Below are 19,858 nucleotides of genomic sequence, written 5' to 3' on the forward strand. Positions count from 1 at the left end.
CATAAATCATGACAAGAAGAAAACATTCGTGAAGTTGTAAAGACTATTTACCTTAGGCAGTTTGCTAATTAACACCGATTTGAGATTTTAAAATTAAGTTGTATAATTTCAAGTATTAGCCTTCATGGTAGCTTGTTTTATTTGAATACCACCTTGAGACCATGAAATGCTTTGTTTTGTCGTTTTTGGGAATATGTCACATGAGTTGTTTGAGGGATGTTATTTCATGTCAGTAAACACATACACTAGTTGCTGGCTCACGGGATGTGATGTAATGCGTTAGCCCAGTGCTGGTGAAAGGTTGTCCTGTTGGGATAAACCCTGACGCGTGTGGTCTGACTTTGATGTAGAGCCAGGTGTGTTCAGAGCAGCACTCCTAATGCCATGGATGATGATGGTATTATTAATACAATAATTAACTAAAACGGGCACTCGGTAGAGCGCATACCTTCGCATATCACAAGATTGGGCATAGAATTATGAACATTTTGGCATTATTTGCATGCCAATTGGATAGAAATTGGTAAAAAAAAGATTTTGACCTTTCCATGACCTTGACCTTGACATTTGACCCGATTGAACCCAAAATCTAATCAAATGGTCCCCGGATAATAACCAATCATCCCACCAAATTCCATGTGATTCAAGAAGATTTGACCTGTTCATGACCTTTAACCTTGACCTTTGACCCGATCAATCCCAACATCTAATCAACTGGTCCCCGGATAATAAACAATCATCCCACCAAATTTCATGCGATTCGGTTCAATACTTTTTGAGTTCTGCGAAAGATTTTGACCTGTTCATGACCTTTGACCTTGACCTTTGACCCGATCGATCCCAAAATCTAATCAACTGTTCCCCGGATAATAAACAATCATCCCACCAAATTTCATGCGATTCGGTTCAATACTTTTTGAGTTTTGCGAATAACACGCATATAAATAAATAAATAAATAAAACTTTCTGGCCACTTGGGGGCAGCAGAAGCACATGTTACACAGACTACTAACACATTACAGTAAATCCTTTTAAAAGTTATCTATTAACACATCCAGCAGACAGCAGAAATGCCACTGATGGGATCGTCAGCTAAAAGACTGAACATTTTCATAGAACAGAGTTAGGTGATAATATACACATATATCATCCTTTGTTGTGAAAAATAGATTCATTATCGTATGTATGGTCGGAATGTTTTAGTTTGATATACATTATTTAGTTCAAACCTGTTGTGTATATATATATATATAGATATAAATTACACTGAAAGTGTTGGCTAATATGAGTATGTGTCATGCTGAAATGCATACTTTAAAAAAAAAGAACATTTTCACAGGAAGTCTAAATAAATAGACTGATCTTGGCTTTAAATTTGTGAAGAATCAAACATTTACAACCAAGAACCAAAGCAACGCCTTGTTGTGAATAGATTTAAATCATCTTTAATAGCATGTTGATATACTGCAAAGACAGAGGGATTCAGAGCCAACTGAGGGAGGTGATGGTTCATATCTGTTACACTCAGTTTCCACCTGTCTCAACAAAAATATGTTCACTTATGTAATTCTTTTGTTTCACTAGTATAAGCAAACACAGTGTTGAAGAGCCAGACAAGATCCATATGTCATTCATGAAGCGCTGCACTGGTATGGCAGAGCCCTTTTTTTAAAATTATCAGTTTTTCAGTGAAGAAAGTTAGCCACTACTGCGCTTCCATGTCATAAGCTAGACTCTCAAAATGCTACATTGGTTTCCTTTCAATCAAAAACTCATGACTTTCAGTGTGCCTCATATTCCTGTATTGCACACCCAGGATGTCTATCTCTCAAAATGCTTCCACACATTGTCAAGAAGGGAACATTGTGCAACCGTAAAGAAAGCGTTGTGAATGACAGAAGAAGAAAAGTGGCCGCCGTTTGGCAAAGTAGAAGCCTCACATTTGCCATCGTAAATCCATTTTTCTGTTCGAAGGGGTGAATGTGTGAAAAAAATGTCAATCACAAATGACACATCTTTCATCTTCATTTCCCGAGAGCGTGCTCACAGCAAATTCAATCACGCACAAACAACTCTAAACTTTTGGGAATCGAGAGTTCAGTAGTCCTCCAAACCGATGACATGCATGAGAGAAGAATCACATTATTATGTGAATGTTGATCTAACCAAATGCCTCAGCATTCATACAATCATCATCCATCAGTGTAACATCCACAACATTAGAACTTCTGGTTGTATTTACTGAAATGTATTGCATAACCGTTAATGTTTTGTTTTATAGCCACTAAAAAAATGACAAAAATGGTCATAAAAGCTCTTCATTCATTTTGAAAGCGCGAATTATTTCCGTTGTTGTGAAACATAATAACACAAGAATTACCACATTTGTTTTTCGGGAAAGTTGGGATGCCATTGTGAGCATGTCACACACACACACACACGCGCACACACGCACACACACACACACACACACACACACACACACACACACACAACAACACGACAACCTCCGGGGTAAATTATGAGTGGAAAAAGAACAGACAGATAAGATAAAGACCTCCCTGCAGTGCCTCTGTGATTATAAATCAACAAATCATAAAGGTGGGGTCAGATGAGAGCAGAGCTAAATTAACATCCATGTCACCCTGTTGGGGCTTATGTTTAAAAGATGGGGGAATTTAGGCTAATACAGTCGCTGACCTATTTCAGAATGAAGGACGTGTGACAGGGCAATTTGCATTTCGAAGGGGCTAAAGGTAGCTCGCTTGTTGAACGTGGTATTTACAATCCGGGCTGGGGGGGAAAGAGAAAGAGATCCGATAATGCATTATTTTTGTCCCGTTCGTATTTAAAGCAGACGAGCCAACAGCACGAACAATATCATTAATGCCAGCATTTGCAATCCAAGCTCTCTCTCTGTGTGTGTGTGTGTGTGTCTGTAGTTTTTGCATTTTTAATGTCAGACTGAAAGGTTATGAGGGAGGAGAAAATAGTCACTAGGAGCTGAACCAAAACCCGGGAGTGGTAGCGACATGAAGAGACAGTGTCTGGATGCTCTGTGGGTGGACTCGATGTTTGCATTTATCCACCGACAGAAAACACACAAAGGTGGAATATGCTCCACGCAAATCAGAATAAACACAGATGTTGACGTTTCACAGTTGTAGCAGAAGCATCTATTCATGGAAATTCATGGTGATTTCCACAAAAAAAAAAAAAAAAGCTAAGAAGCGTTTTCATAAACAACAGATGACAGTACGACGTACATATATTATATTTTTTTAAATGCTAAAATGGTTGTAGTTTGAGAAAAGTCGGAGAGACGTTTCAGCAGGCGAAACGATTCCAAAATATATATAAAAAAAAGACTTTCCCCGCCTTTAACATGTGGCAAAAAAGCGTCGGCAATAATAAATATGAAGAGTAAAAGACGAACAACAATCAACAGGACCATCCAGGGCTGACTGTGTGGCACGGCAGCGAGCCGTGTGATTGGTTGCCTTCATTTCCTGTCAGGCTTTCCCTGTAGATTGAATGATCTCTGGAAAGTGACAATAGAGCACGAGTGTTTTCTGATGATAGAGAGCCACAACACAACAGAGGAGCGGATATTCACTTTTGTTGTTCTTTTTTTTTGTATGCTCCTTGTGGGAGAAGTGTGAAGGGACTATTTCTTTTCAAAGCAATGGAAGTTTTTTCTTTTTCTTCTTTCTTCTAGCCCTAGCGTTTAGTCAAGTGCAAAGGAGTCAGTGTTGAGTGGAGGCTATGTATTTTGGCACGCATTTTTCGGTAAGTGTCAACTATGCACGCGCACGCACACACAGCACATAGGCATGAGGTTCGGGGTGATGAGAGCGAACAGAAGCGGGAGGTGTCCAGCCATCACAGTTCATTTCTGCCGATGGCGGTGGTGAACTAGAAGGAATCCACACTGAATATCTGTGTTTTCTCTAGCAGGTTAAAACCGACAAAAAGTTATATAAATTTGTTAAAACTACATAATATTTCAAAATACATGTGAAATCAAGTAGAACTTTTTCTCTTTTAAAACCTTGATTTTTTCTTTTAGTTATTTTTCTTCCTTAAATATATGCATATAAGTGAGATATTCTTTTCTTCATTATAGCTCTTTCATTTGTATGTATATATGTACATTATGTACTGTTAAATAGGTAGAGAAGGGGGCGGGGTTTGTGTGGGAGTGTGTGTGGGAGTGTGTGTTTGAGGGAAATAATACTAATTCATCTATTTACACCATGCTCCGAGAGCCACTCGGGGTCCGGTGCAGACTGAGGCGGGGGTCAGGGGGTATATACTGGTGGGGGTGGTTGTAAGGCGGTGGTGGGGGAGGCAGCGGGGGCTGGTGGTCGTCGTTGCCACGGAAGCAGTCTGGCGAGCGGACCGGGGTGGACATGGCCGACTGACTGAGCTGGTGGTGGCTGTGGTGGTGGTGCTGGTAGTGGTGGTGTGTGGGCGTCTGGCTGAGGAAGGCCTCCATCCGCGCGTGGCCGCCGTTGTCGAGCATGATGACCTCGACGATCTGCTGACACTGGACGAGGGTCTCGGGCCCCAGGTCAGCCAGGCTGACGGCCGCCTGAAGGTGGTGCTGCTGCTGGAGGTGGAGGTGGTGGGCAGGGGTGCTCGCTGCCGACTGCAACTGCGGGCGCTGAGGTGGAGGTGCCGGCCCATGGGTTCGCCCCTGGGGCCCCTGCTGGAAAAGCAGCGCCCCCTGGTGGTTAAGAAGGGCCACGCTCTCGGGACTCGGAGCCGTGCTGCTGCTGAGCTGGTACGTCTGAAGCCTGTTGTGAATTGACACCTAGTTTAGAAAACAGCCAAGAAAACAGCATCAAATGTTATAAAGCTGGTTCCTCCTCTGCAATCCCTCAAGCCCTCTGTTTCTATTCGGGGGGTGGGGTTGGTGAACGCACGGCACACACACACACAGGGCATGCGTGGGGGCTTTGGTGTTGGGGGGAGGGTCGGCGGAGGTGTAAAGATATCGTGACTACTGCTAACTCCCACCCCCCCTCCCCTCTCTCTCTCCACCCGCAACAGTGCAGATTAGATGCTGGCAATGTCAGTGTGTGACTGGGGTCGGGAGGAGGACAGTGGTGGGATTCGGTGCGACTCTACAGAAGGGGGGCCCGGTGGTTCCAAAGGGGACACTGAGGGCCCCTTCCGAACCACTGTGTGGCGCTATGGTGACAGGCTGACACAAGGAGACTTGGGGTGGGGTGGGTGGGGGGGGGGTGTTGGGGTAACCAGAACATTGACAGAGGTCATACGAAGAAAAGGGAGAGGTGGAAGGAGAGGAGGTGAGCAAAAAACACAATTACTTTCTGGCCAAAGTTTGATGTCCATCAGAATGCAAAAGCTCCGTAAGTCACATTTCAACTCTCTCTTTCCCTCTTGTTAAAGGATTGTTTTTATTTTGCAGACAGTTTTCTTCCCTCAAAGTGTATTTGTGTTATATGTCTCCCTTTATAGTTGGCTACCTTTCCTGGATTCTTTTCATGTTGCCTATTTTAGGAAACAAGTCAGGTTTCCAACACTGTGCTCAGGAACCATTGAGCCAAAACAAAGATAGAAGCAGCATCGTCATAATGTAATGAGCACAATCTGAAATGCACAATATGTGTGGTGGGGAAAAAGTTTTGAAAAATGTAACCAAACTACTTGGATAGGTTAAGTAAAAACTTCATGATTTGACTTAAAATGAATCCGTTTTTATGTTATTTACGGATGTAAAAAACTAAAATAATTCAACATCGACTTTTGTTTGTTAAGTCTTTTGAATCAAATGCAGATCAAGTCTCAGGTCTTTAGAGGATTAGTTGAGAGGAGATGCTCTGACGAACTTACTTCCATATTTAGTTCTACGTAATTCTTCAGATTCGCTGTACTAAAGATCTTAGTTTTAAATGAACTTTTAAGGATCTGTGAGGATGTCAATCAGAATATAGTTTCCCACAAAAGCTCTTTAAGATGGCGTAAAGTATCTGAACTGAAGAAAGGGCTTACAGCGGAGCTGATGTAACTCTGGTGTGAAAGAACTCCATTAACATTTGCACCCATTCAGTCTGCCAGCCAGTGTTTCACCTTGAGAACGTATACTTAACGGTACATTATCAATGAGCTCTGAAGACCTTTAGATAAAGACTGGAGGCTTGTACTGACTTTAGCTGACTTTCAATAGTTTTAAATTATATGGCTTTTAAAGATTATATATTTTTTCTCCAAAGAAGACCAAATGAGTTTTTGAATGTCCAAAGTGTGAGATTTATGCTCTATATGGTGCCCTCAAAAATCTCCAAAGTGGACTAAAAAACAAACATTAAAATGAGTAAACATAGTCTACGAAACACAGATTTATAACTCAGCTCAGGAAGTAAGTGCCTGCCCGAGAAATAATTGCAGGTTATGTAACCACCAAACCACAACTTATCATTCTCATACGTGTGCAGACTAAACAAACAAGATGTGGAGCGTCATTTGGTGAGCTTTCAGCTCGGCGAATCGTCTGCTCACTCTAACTCCATCTCCTCAGAGAGATTGCTGTATTGATTGTTTTTCACCAGACTCGCACAGGAGCGTATTTGCCAAAACAATTCCGTCCAAACTGAATGTCAATCATTTGCCGGATGGGCTCACGAGGAGGGCCGCTGTGTGCTGCAGTGTGTTTGCCTGTCACTTCTGTGATGATGGGTTTCTTTGTGTCTGCGTTTTTCCTTTGTATGGTAAAAAAACAAAAAAACAACGTCAAAAACCCACTTATATCTGTTTACAAGCCGGTCACTCGGTAGTGCTGACTGACAGCGAGTTAACGTGGCTGTGTCTTCGAGGGTGTAGATTAGCGAAGAAACAACGGATGAATAGGATTTTGAGAAGTGAGGGGGACGTGTGAATAACACCTTTGCCTGCGTTGGATCTCTTTAGCCACAAACTACAGCACAGACGAGGGAGACGAGACATTTTCATACACCTTACTATCAAAATATGCAGATTTATCGAAGCTTGCTGTGGGATTCAGTCGTTCACTCCTCCGGTATGAGCAGGATTCTCCGTCTGACCCTCCTGCTTTCCAAGATGCGTTTGCTCTGCTGTAGTTATTGTCATTCTACAAGCATGTTTGGCTTTGAAATTGAAATAATTTTGAAGTATTTTTAGCGCAACGCTAACGTCCTTTTGCTCTAACGAGTACCCCGATATATATTTACAGCCTCCAGTATTAAGAGGGAGCTTTGTGATATTAAACAGCCACTGAGTGTCACATTGACCCCGTGTGCTTTTTCACTCCAGCCCCTCAACTCCAAAGCCAGACGAGGGGAAAGGTCATCTGATGCCACTACGGTGGTAACTGCAAAGCCCCATGGGTACTGTAGTTCAGCTCGCTCTGTTGCTTGCACCAAATGTTCGCGCAACAAGTTTCCCCCAGAGGTCGGTCAGAGGGGTGGAGACTAGGTGACGCTTCTGTGTCAAATGAGAGTTAAATCCATCCGCCCGCATGCTACTGTGTTAAGGTCTTGATGCTGCACGTGGGCACACACACACACACACACACACACACGTTCTCAGCCACTTTCAGCAATGATGGCTTCTTTCTGTGTCACCCTTTAAACACCCAATAGGAGTCACATGTTCCGCCTGAGCTTGTGAAACTAATTGCAACCTATTCCTTTTTTAGGCTTACGGAACATTTTTAAGCCTGAGTCTGATGTGCACGGGTAGAACGGGTTATGATGTTATTAATTTCCACCTAACCCACCATCTTTATTTTTAAGTACTTTCATCTCATACATTTAGTTTGGTTGGGTGACCTCACACACACTTGACCCAGCAGCACTCGTTCCCTCATCCACTCTTCGCCCACTTCGGCTTGACGCCTCGAGCCCTGGAGATAGGACTAGTCCCGGGTTTCATCCTGTCTCATCCTACCTTTGTACTGACACCCTGTACCGACTTACCTGTTATTTGGGACATGGCCCTATCTCTAAGCACTTACCTCCACTGCATTGTGTCCGCTTCGTTCATCTATCTCCGGGTTTCCTGGATGGAGGAAAAATGGGGGGGGGGGGGGGGGAAAGAGACAAAAGTGGCAGCACAACGTCTGGGATGTGAGCTTTCACTGCTTATCAAAATGTTTTTTAACAGCAAGAACTGCACTTTATATCACTCTGCTACACAGACCATACATATACGTTTGGTTAAACCATAACGCCTCCCTTTTAAAGTGCAACATATGTTTTTCCAATTCAATAATTCATAAGAACAGCAGTGGTTGGACTTCGTATGAACTAGATAGGTAGATCAACGCAATTGAGGACACGGTCTCTGCAGCACACACTCACACACACACCTGATGGGGAGCCTTGTTTGCCGCGCAGCTCGAGCTGCGTGCCGTTGTTCTTTACCGAGTGTGCCTTGGCTCCCTGCTGCTTTTCCAGCTCCCCTGCAGAGAGAACCGGAGACAAAAAAAAAGATCTATCATTGACACGCCGCGACGGAGAGAACACACGGATGGACAGGTGGTAGGCGTAGAGGGGTTAGAGAGGAACAACATTAATCGGCATAAGTCGACTTCCTTTCAAATGCTGAACGCCCCCGCGCTCGTTGCCTTCCCCTCCCACTCTGTGCTCTAATCTCAAAACGCAACTTGCCATCTCACTAATTACACTTCACACTTGATGGTAATTGCGTGTCATTTCCAATCACGATGACTAAATGTTGTTTTGTCTCCAACACGGCACTGCATTCTAATTCCGAGCTGCGAAATTGACGGATGTGACCTCAAAGCTGTGGGAGGCAGGGTATTTTTTTTGGCCATAATTAGACAAGAAATCCATAATAATCTTTTACCATATTGTAATTCAACAGGCAGTTTCCTGGAAAAGCCCCCGAACCCCTCCGACAAGACGAGCAGGGGCACACGCACACGCTTCACACAGTCACCTGTGTGAGTGCTGCTTCATTTCATTTCAGAAATGGAGAGGAAACGTCGCCAATAAGACTTTGGCCTTCCGCCACCCGTAGCCGCCACGCACACACGGCTCAGCTCTGAAAGATGGAGAGAGAGAATGGCGACTGCCGTGGCCACTGTGAGGCTATGGCTCTCTTTTTGTCTTTCTTTTTTGGGTAGCTTTCCAGTGTTGACAGTTGTTCCCCCACAGGATATGAGAAGGACGTTAAATCAGGCGTTCACGCAGATGCATGTGCACATCTGTATTTGTCGTACAGCCAATCGGAACGCCGTCTCTCTCCAAAGGGAAGTCTCCCTTCACTGGCCTCAAAACAGAGCAGATATGATCTGCAGAAAGGTCATTTACTCTCAGACCACTTGAATTATAATAAGGTAAGGGTTATTATGGGATGCCCAATGACATCAACAATGTAGTGCTTTAATGGAGAAGTACACAATGTACCGCCCTTTTTTATTTCGGTGCCTGTGTGACAAAAATATGACGACCTCAGCAAAAAGAGTCCCATCTGGCAGTGTATCTCCTGGTAAAAGATATCACATGGAACTATAAGTTTCTACAAATAAGCGTGTGTTGTCGTAGTAATTATATATAGAGTGAAACGGGTTATTTTTAAATGGAGCAGTTCTTTCAAGGAAATTTCTATTGCACCTATAATAAGCACCTTTTAGTTTATTCTCCAATTTAAAATATACTTTCATGGACTTAAAGAAGATAGGTAATATTTCTGCATCCTATCTCAAAGAGGGAAAGCCCAAACACAAGTGTGCCAGCTGCATGTGTTTGCTAATGTGCAAACACAACACGACCCTGCGAGAAAAAAAAGGATGATGTGTTGTTTTTCTGTGCAACTGCCAGCAATCATTCTAAATTTAGCTTCTGGCTTTGCAACAACTTTTTTGTGTTTGCGTGCCTTTCTAACACATGTGTCTCAACGTGAGTTCTTATTTGAGTGTGTTGGTTTAAATTGTGCACAGCTGTCCATCCTTGCTCCACTCCACTGAGATAAATAACTTCCGCCTGTCGACCTGTCTCCATGTGTTGTTTTTCGCTTACTCTCCCGGGCTGCCGGCCCTCCCCCTCCGCGAAGGGTTGCGTCAAATACCAGCAGGGGCCCGCCGCCAGGAGCCGGGCTCTGGGTACTCTTGTTCCTCCGAGTGGGTCGAAGTAGGCGCATGTCTTATTGTCGAGTGAATTTCAAATGCACGTAGACCCAAAGAAACACCGGCCTCTCTCCACCTCCAATGTCCTGCCCACCTCGAGTCTGTTTGAGCTGCAGTGCACCAAAGGAACCAAAACACACCGACACAAGTCCACAAGCGGCATGAAACAAAAGGATGCCTTTTGACTCCCGTGTGATGTCTGACGACGTATTGATTCCCACGCAGCGTATCTGACAATTCAACAGTAGTCGCACTTTTTCCAAGATGTGAGATTATTGATTTTCTTTCAAAATGTGATGCCGGCTGCATAGCCAGAGGAGGATTCACACACACATTTCACTTCATGGATCTTCTACATACTGTATGTACACACAACGGATTGGCAGCCTCCGGTCTACTGTATGTGCCTGTAATCTTTCATTGTAATGTGGGAAAACCCCTAAAAAGTCAAACACTTACACTCGATACGTATCTGCTCCATCTCCGACACCTCTGAGATTGATTCCTTCAGGTCTTCCACAAACTTGAGCAGCTCCTCAGCACTTTGGGCACAGAAGTTAAGTACCTGCTTCTTGTCTGAGCCAAACGGTGAGAGGATGGTGATGCCATGAGGGTAGACTGGGGAGCACAGAAGGCATTGAGTTATTGAGAGAGGAGTAACAAGAGACATTTTGCAAGGTATTAATACTACAGGCATTAAAATGCCTTTTAAATGTAGTTTTGTTAACTTATTTTGTTCTTCTTTTGGAGAAAAATGCTAAATTTGAAGGTTGGGTTGATTACATTTTAAAAAGTAAGTGCATAACATGAGGATATTTTGATTTGGGAAAGTCCAGGATGATGATATGCTGGCATCACAAATATAAAAAATTAAGCAAAAATAAAAAGCAGTTTCATCTCAAATCCTATTTCATATACGGCCATAACTCCGAAAGCCCTTTTTCAATTCAACCTGGAGGTACCTTTCATGTTTTTCATGGCAGCTGTCTGCAGTGAAGATGTCATGACTTACATTCGTTTTCAAAGAGGTGAAACTGCATGCCGAGTAGGCCCATTGCTTTGCAGAACGTGTAGGCTGCAGAACTCTTCTTCTTGGGGCAAAGCTTCAAGATCTGCAAACAACAAGAAACCAAAGTTAGAGCAACCATTTGATTGGCAGAGAGCTCACTGATAGGTCCGGAGCACAGAGCAATTTCAAAGAAATTCTAAATATCTGGAGAGTTCATTTTGAATGTACAAAGTAAGTTTCAAAGTGTATCAGATTGTGCATGAGTGCTCTTTGAAAAACAACACTGTGGCTTATTCACGTGATTGATGCTTTTTTATCCAATGACCTTCCAGATAGAAAACAATGAGGCAAATCTGTTTTGCAGCGCTACTGATGGGCATAATTCACCAGGCGAGCCGTGTTAAACCGATACATCACGTCGGCACATTAAACTCGACTTGACACGTTCGAGCTCCTAGAACAGGGGCCACATTTGAAGAAAAGTCTCCATCACTTTAATTTTTACAGTAAAGTCCTTCAAGATGACTCTCCCTGGAATAGATCGCAGCGTTAACTTTGAAAGCCAAATGAACAGAATTCCATTGTGATGTGTGAATATGGCTCCTTCCACCTCTTACTTCAGAGTCGGCCTTCAAACCTCCTTTTCCAGCAGCTATACCAATTACTTTTAATGCCTAAGCAGGAAACGGAGTGGGACATAACGATGCTGCTTCTCCTTTTTTGCTGGACAGATATCCAAATTTGACATAATTATGAGAGTAGTAAAACACTTCGGATGGATAACCCCTGTGTGCCTCCTCTCGGGCACATTCATTATGCCCAACATTAAACCTTTTATAATTCTCCAATCTACACAACTTTAGACCAAATTAACTTATCTGGCTGTGAAAAACAATTGTATTACTGGCCCTTAAAGCTCTCTGTAGGGGACATATATCTGCTTATGAGTGAACTGCAAAACTGCATTTACTACTATCTATTATTAAAAGAAAGGGCCGGAGGGGACTGACTGATGAAACAACACCGAGGAAGAGAGAGAGCTCACAGTGAAGGTAGGTGATGGTGCATTGCAGCTGGAAGTGTAACATAAGCAGCTTTAAAGATGTTTTCAGCAGAAAGAACCATTTTTGGGGTGGGTGTAAAGATACCGTAAACAACATTTATAGTAAAAATATGAATTATTACCCTGAATCTCTTTTATCGTATACTCACCACAATGAGATCGTTGAAGAGGAAGACTTCTCTCTGGTGTGCTGCCTGTTTTTGGGCCTTGTTGACATCAGTCACCTCAAAAAGTCGACTGCAGCACACCAGTCTTCTATGGGGGACGGAGAGAACCTGCAGAGGAAGACAGACATCCAGGTGAATGGGGAGCTTCCATCACTCAGATGAAGAATCTGAGGAGCTGGAAAGTCATTCCAGACCTTCTGAAGCAAAGAGCATCAGATAACACCTTTCCCTCAGGGTAAAGAGTATTTAAGTGAAACAGAGAGACTTTGAACACAAATGACTTTTGGCTGGAGTACGACACATTATTCACTACAGGGTTTAAAGCTGAGAATGAAGTATCACAGAAAAAAAAACATTAAACACAGTTTGCTGAGACACATAAGTGACATGAAGACTGACCGTAAAACACAATTTAAAAATAAAAATAAAGATAGGGATAAGGCAGCATGTTGTTTCCACTGTGTGTCCCTGAGGAGAACATGGGTATTGATGCAATGTTAGGATTCTTCACTTCCCTGTGCTGCAGTTGCTCTTTGTAGTTTTACTTGCACTGAATGTCTCACCTAACCACCAAAAAGTCTCATTTCAGTATTTAAGCAAAAAGAAATGTATGAAGACATGATTAGTGACGCTACTCTAAGTACTTCTATATAGATACCTTTATGTCTAGTTAGAGCAATCAGAGTAAGATGAGAGACTTCCTGCTCTAAAACAAGCCTTTTATGAGATGCTGTTAAATTGATTGTTCGATTTTTTTTGCAATAAACATCTTGCTGTTTGGTTATTGAGAACTTAAGACCAAGAACTAACACCAAATTTGGTGGTAATGCGACACTTGGAGGTCCATTATAAAGTTGTTGGAGTTTTACAAAACACTGCAGATGTGTTGCTAGAGGCTTCTCCTCTTATGGTGTGTTCACACCGGACGCGTCAAAATTTTGACGCGCGTCGAGATTACATGTTAAGTCAATGCAAAGCTGCGTCGAAGCTGCGTAGCTGCGTATTTTCCAGCGAGCAGCGCGTCAGACGCGTTTGAAGCAGCACGAACAGAGGGTTTGTCGCGGGGCGAACTCAGCGAACAGACGCAGCTCGTTGACGCGCGAGTTCAAATTTCCCAACTTTGGCAGCAAAGACGCGTGAGTCATAGTTGCGTCAGCCAATCAGCGTTGAGCAGCTCCGCTCGTCATCGTCCTGCCGGTCGAAAAAAATGGAGGAAAAGATTATTGTCGCTGTCTGTGGGCACCCCGAACTTTACGATACAACTCTTTATGCTTACCGAAACCGGAGCTATAAAGATAAAGCGTGGAACAAGGTCGGAGAAGCCGTGGGACTACCTGGTACGTTTTGAATGTATGTATTTGCTTTTATTCTCGCTATTTGTTGTACTTTACTATCAACCAACCGCCGGCATATGTGTTTCATGGCAGAGGAGATCTGCCGCTGTAGGTGGAAAAGTCTCAGAGACACGTATCAAAGAGAGAAGAGAGAGAGAGCAGCGAGAAGCGCAGTGGGAGTGCAGCTCAGTCCACTAAAAAGTGGAAGTACGCTGCGGTCCTGTCGTTCCTCGACTCATTTATGACTCCGCCCCCGACGCGTCTGGTGTGAACACCCTTTTTTCGATGCGCGTCAAGACTGCTGCGTCAGACGCGTAGAGAATTTTTTCGACGCGTCCGGTGTGAACGCACCATTAGACGTAAGTGATGTTCGATGTTTAAGCAGATTACACGACGAAAATGGCGGTGAACGATTAAATAATGTTCTCACGAAGTGTTCTCTCTTACTTGTCTCCATTTTGGATCCTAGTTGTTCCTCTCATCCTGATAAAATGGATTCATATGTGGCCTCTGATCGTTTTTGTCTTTGTGCATTTCCAGTTTGAATTCCCTTGGCTTCCTGTGGACTATTTGCAAGGCACAGACACGGCCTCTTTTTCTTCATCCAATCACTTCTTTACTTTCATTAAGACATCAAATTATGAGTAAAAAAAAGAAAAAGCCTAGAATTAGGAAAATGTCTTCTAATGTAAACCACTCCCTTTTGTTTTCAATCCACATTAAAGAAACTCTTGACACCTGCTGTTACAATATTTCCGAAAAGGAAACTTTATCTAAGTCTTTTTATGGCAGACAGCTGCCATAGACAGGAATAGGCAGTTCCGGTCACAACAATCCATCATGGTTTTGGCGATGACAACACTCCTTCTGTCATCCTATGGCTATTCATCCATCACCGAGACACTGAAAGGCAAAAGCCACGAAAAAGGAAAAAGACAGTGGAAATCTTTTCAATGTCATAGTTCCAATGTCATTCTGAAAGTAAACAGGGAATGATGGAGATTCACTTTAAAACCAGTTAAAAGTCAATTTATATTATTTATAGAGATATTCATCCAAAGGTTCAGGGCTCATCAGCAGATGGACAGAGAGATGGGAGTATAGATAGACTAATAGTCTAGAGTTAAGATTAACACAATGCTAACATGCTAATGTTTATCCGCTATCACATTTACCATATTCAACATCTTTGTTTAGCATGTTCATGATTATTAAATTAAAACTAATACAAAGTGCCAACGAGGCTGAGGATGGCATTAGGTTTCCATCAAACTTTGCACATGAATATGCACACAGTGAATGTCCGTAGTTGACTCCTAACTAAAGGACATTCCAGTGGACAACCATCACTCATGTGCACTGACCGACCTTTCAACCTTAATAGTAAAAAAAAACCTCTAATGATAGCGGTGGTTAATGACGTACCCAGCTGGAGTAATGACCTGAGGTAATGACCGCACTGCTTATGAGACATTTATGACTAATAAATGTGCTCTGCTAACACAAGCAGGGCTAGGTGATAGTGATGAGGTCTTGAATAATATTAGGCTTGACATCCACTGAGTGACATGTTTTGCGTTATCGATCTTGCTTAATATTCTAGCAAGCCGAGAAGATTATAAAATATGCCGTACAAAATAGATCAAATAATTTGCATCACTGTCATGAAAACAATGATTCTGTGTTTTTAATCCCCATCAATTAAATTGGGGAGGTTTCTGTCTGATGATGAACATGGTTACAGGACCATTAAACCATCTATGATGATTCTTTTACTTTCTTCAATGTGTGAGTAATGTAATGCAATATTTGTATCTTCATTAATTCAATTCAGTTTATTTGTATCGCCCAATTTCACAAATTACAAATTTGTCTCGGAGTGCTTTACAATCTGTACACATAGACATCCCTGCCCCAAAACCTCGCATCGGATCAGGGAAAACTCCCAAATAACCCTTCAGGGGGAAAAAAGGGAAGAAACCTTCAGGAGAGCAACAGAGGAGGATCCCTCTCCAGGATGGACAGGTGCAATAGATGTCATGTGACCAGAAGGACAGATTTAGAGTTAAAATACATTCAATGAATATGACAGTGTATGAATAGTTCGTAGTAGGTGTATTCCACGATGGATTAAGCATTTAATATAAGGATATTTGTGTTTATTAGACCCGGCTGTCAAGTTAAACTATGCCTAATATTCAAGCGTTTGCTTTTAGCGATGAACCATGACATCCTGACGAGACCCTGCTGTTCCTCTCGAACGGACGTAGCATTTTAGCATCTTTTGGCTCATTATTTAGTTTGTATGACCTACAGCTTTGTTTATGGCCCACTCCTAATGTACCAATGTCCTTCCGAGCTGAAGTTGTTTTCAGGAACAAAACGTCTTGTAAACCAAGTCGACTGCACCTGCCCGGCACCAGACGGCAGAAAGACAAAGTCAGCGACTAGCTGGTGAACATTGTGTAGCATTTAGCAGCTGAAGAGCTTTTCCTCAGGAAAAGTTGAGAGCAAAAAACAGAGGTTGAAGAGAATGTATTTCCATTTGCCAGGTGGCTATGTAAAATGTCAGTCGCATCCCCCCAAGTGGCTAAACATATAAACTAGTGCAGGTTCAGGTTTAACATGGTTGCAGTTAAAGCTAAGAAAAGGTTAGGTTGCTATGTTGTTGCTAACGTATGCATTACGTCCTCACAAGTATAGAACAAAAGTGTGTCTGTGTGTCCTTACTGTTTTCATGCCCACGATGGACTGCTCCACCTTGGAGACGTAGGTGACGTGGTCTTCGTTGGAGCGTAACTCCCTCAGTTGTATTCTTTCATAGATTCCGACCACCATGTCTCTGGGGATGTCTGCTCCATCGTCCACGCCTAGGATGGGAACATGCACAACGTCTACACACATCACCAATAATTTAACCAGACGGTAACAGAAGGAACATGGAGAGGGACTGCTGTTGTCACCGTGGTAGAGGAGCCACTGTGTGTCTACTCTGGTTTCAATACAGCAGGCTTTGTGTATACACGTGTACAACGTAACTGTGTACACATTGTTATTTGACTTGAAAAGAGTGGAACAAAATGTTATCTTCAGAGATCTCTGTCTCTCCTCGTCCGTCCTTCTTTGTGTTTTTGTTTTTCAGTGTCTCCATGAGGTAATGACAGAAAGCCGTGTGAGAGGAGAGGTTAATTGGCGAAAGTGAAAGGTTGACACCCAGAGAAGATTTTCTGTCAGGAACACAGTTCGAGGCGGGAGCATTTCGACGCAGGTAGAGCTGCATGTCATTAGGCTGAAAGGTTGCCCTCGAGATGCTCCCCATTACATCCGCACAGCTGTGCCGTGCCGTGCCGTGCGGTGCATTGAGCTTTCAATGGGGGGCAGGATGTGTTTGGAGAAAATGAAACCGTCACAAGGGATGGCGGCGACAGTGAGGCGCCATGGGACACCGCTGAGACATCGCTCCACATGATGGAGTCGGAGGGAGTGGAGGAGATGTCGGGGGGTATGTATTGAAAGTGTCAGATAAATAAGTGACTTCATATTTTTTTAATCTTTACTTACACTCCTCACGACTTCACTGCTTTATGTCTCTTTGCACGGTGATTAAACAGTGAAATAATTTCATTAATAAATGGATTGACATGCCAATTTGACATTTCTGGTGCTCACAGGGTGAATCTTCACGACAGTGGTGACCCCCTGACTTTTCATTTCTATTTCACTGAGTGTGTGAAACATCTCAACATCTTCAAGATGGATTGGTACTATTTTCTTACTGTCATTCATGGTACCCAGATGATAAGTCCTACAAATCATGACTTTGCGGATACGTTGACTTTTCTTAAAGTGGGATCTGTGGTTTTAAATTAAAGCAGTTTGGAACACATTTACCTGGTGATAATTTACAGTAACTTTGGTTTCAAGTGGCGCCAACAATATGTCCAACATTAAATTCGTTCAATGCTATAATGTATGACTAAATACCTTAAAAACTGGAATTGGTTTCAATCTGAGACCATCCTCACTATCCAGTAGCGGCGAAATTGCAATTTCCATTTTCCACTAAGCATTAATTTATGGTGGAAGCTGGTTTGTATTATGTTGGCTCGTTGTGGCATAGCTTTGACACTGACGGTCTGTTTTAATTGAGATAATGAATGTTCTGTGGTTCTTCATTACTATTGGTTTCTGGTGCATAATTGCATTTCACCTCAGTCAATTAGTTGATTGAGTTATTCTTCCGCCGGTGCGTAGGAGAGACGTGATGGAGAAAAGAAAAGAGGATGAAGAATCAGGGAGAATATAAACGAGGATAGACGGAAAAATAAACAGAGCGAATGATGTTCTGACCGAGATAAAACAAGACAAGAGAATGCAGAAAGAAACGGAGAAAACATAGTAAACTGAGCAAAAGACAAATAGAGAGTCCAAGAGAGAGCGGCGTATTTTAATTTGCATAAGATGTTGAAATTGATTTCTTAACTTAATTGAATTGTGGGGAACAGTCTGGGTGAATCCATTAAAGTTGTTCTGCATCGACCTCAGGATTCCCTGATTAATTGCACTGAGGGAGAACAAAACTACGACGCTCAGGTCGGCGAATGAGCATCTGTCTGCATACGGGAGACAAGAATTACAGGTGCTTTCTGTCGGTGTCGCTATGAGTTGTGAATGCATAAAGCGAGGCCGTCAGGGGGAGAAATATTACCTTGTCTTTATCACCTGAAGGTATGCAGGGAGGTTTGATTTGACACAGATCCAAACACTGTTGGACACTGACTCAATTACACTGATGTATCTTGTTAAAAGACGATTGTGTTTTACTGATTTGAACGATTCAAACGATTGGGAAATGGTCCCAACATAATAATAGTCATATTAATATTTAGAAAACGTCTGACGAACGCACCTAAAACGAACCCACGTTACACGAGCTGATTATGTCATCTAATTAACGTCACTTCAACCCCCTGAATGAGCCTCCACACACACGCTGAGATGCTGCGTCACTTACCTCGTAGGTTGCGTATGAAGTCCTCCAACATCATCTTGCGGTCGGGCTTGATGTTTGGACTGTACATGTCAGTGTTGAGCAGAATGATGGCGAAGGCCAGGATGAAGATGGTATCTGGGTTGTGAAACTGCTGCACCACATCGGGGTTACACATGCAGTAGCGCTGACTGTAGGTGTACAGAAAAGAATCCAGGTGGAGGGTAAAGAAAGTGGAGGGTGGAGGGATGAAGGGTCATGGCAGAGGACACACACATGGAGGAGTGACGGAGAGGAAGGAACGGGAACGTATGTTGTTGTAAAGAATAGGTGAGGCCGGTTAGGAGTATAAGAGATTGGAAGAGACAAGATGGGAAAAAGACACAGATACTAAGTTAGCCTAAAACACTGACGGCATCCTTCAACACGCTACAGATTGATTCGTCACAATGTTGCTCGTGGCTTCATCTGAAGCTGTTTGCTGCCTTTCAGCTATGATGAAGCTCACAGTGGTTTCCTCGTTGATGTGTAGAAGCACATCTGTCCCACTGGATCGGTGGTTATATGGCTCGTGAGAAAAGTCGACCCCTCACAACCTTCACCGAGACACATTTAAACATTTTCCGGCATTCATGGGCCTGGCTGCTGGACAGAGGCCAGGCTCATTTTGATGCACACCCCTAAAAATAAAAGGCTCAGTATGGGAGTTCCTCTGCGTTATGTGGTTCTGCAAACTGTGAGTCAAACAGATTTGTAGACACCTATTTCTAGTGTTTGGATATGTGTGTGTGCGCTTCAGAAAGAAGTGCCCAGAGGGGAGAGAGTATTTGTTTCCCTGTAAAGTGCATGGACACTTCCTGGTTAGAGAATGAATACAACAGAACATCTACTGTGTGTGAGTAATCAGCAATATATAGAGTAAGAGAGTTTATGTGTGTGTGTGTGTGTGTGTGTGTGTGTGTGGACCCATCACAAAACACTGTTTTTAATAGGCTTCCGAACACGGCTTAAACCGTGCAAGATTGTCAAAAAGGAAAAACAGAGCTTGTGTTATTTTTGCCTGTTTATACATGTGTTGTAATAATAGTCATTTCCTACCTCGCTCACCCTCACTTTTATAGTTTCACTATCACTAAGCCGATTCGTCCAAATGAGAG

General features: G+C 42.9%; 1 protein-coding gene across 4 annotated transcripts in view; it reads right to left on the minus strand.

Annotated features, from left to right (window-relative positions):
- Positions 1–1,429: 1,429 nt before the first annotated feature.
- iqsec3a (IQ motif and Sec7 domain ArfGEF 3a) overlaps positions 1,430–19,858 on the minus strand; it is a 95,701-nt gene continuing 77,272 nt past the window's right edge. For 3 of the 4 annotated variants that reach the window (XM_056424278.1, XM_056424276.1, XM_056424279.1), the window contains 8 exons: positions 18,726–18,892; positions 16,442–16,581; positions 12,360–12,485; positions 11,151–11,250; positions 10,598–10,756; positions 8,357–8,449; positions 8,003–8,046; positions 1,430–4,816 (listed from right to left, as the gene is read on the minus strand). In XM_056424278.1, the coding sequence (XP_056280253.1) occupies positions 4,250–4,816; positions 8,003–8,046; positions 8,357–8,449; positions 10,598–10,756; positions 11,151–11,250; positions 12,360–12,485; positions 16,442–16,581; positions 18,726–18,892 (1,396 nt within the window). In that variant the 3' untranslated portion in view covers positions 1,430–4,249. The remainder of the gene's footprint in view (positions 4,817–8,002; positions 8,047–8,356; positions 8,450–10,597; positions 10,757–11,150; positions 11,251–12,359; positions 12,486–16,441; positions 16,582–18,725; positions 18,893–19,858) is intronic. The other variant, XM_056424277.1, reaches the window with a different exon arrangement.

This window comes from Pseudoliparis swirei, chromosome 10 (genome assembly GCF_029220125.1).
Source record: "Pseudoliparis swirei isolate HS2019 ecotype Mariana Trench chromosome 10, NWPU_hadal_v1, whole genome shotgun sequence".
In the NCBI taxonomy this organism is placed as follows: Eukaryota; Metazoa; Chordata; class Actinopteri; order Perciformes; family Liparidae; genus Pseudoliparis; species Pseudoliparis swirei.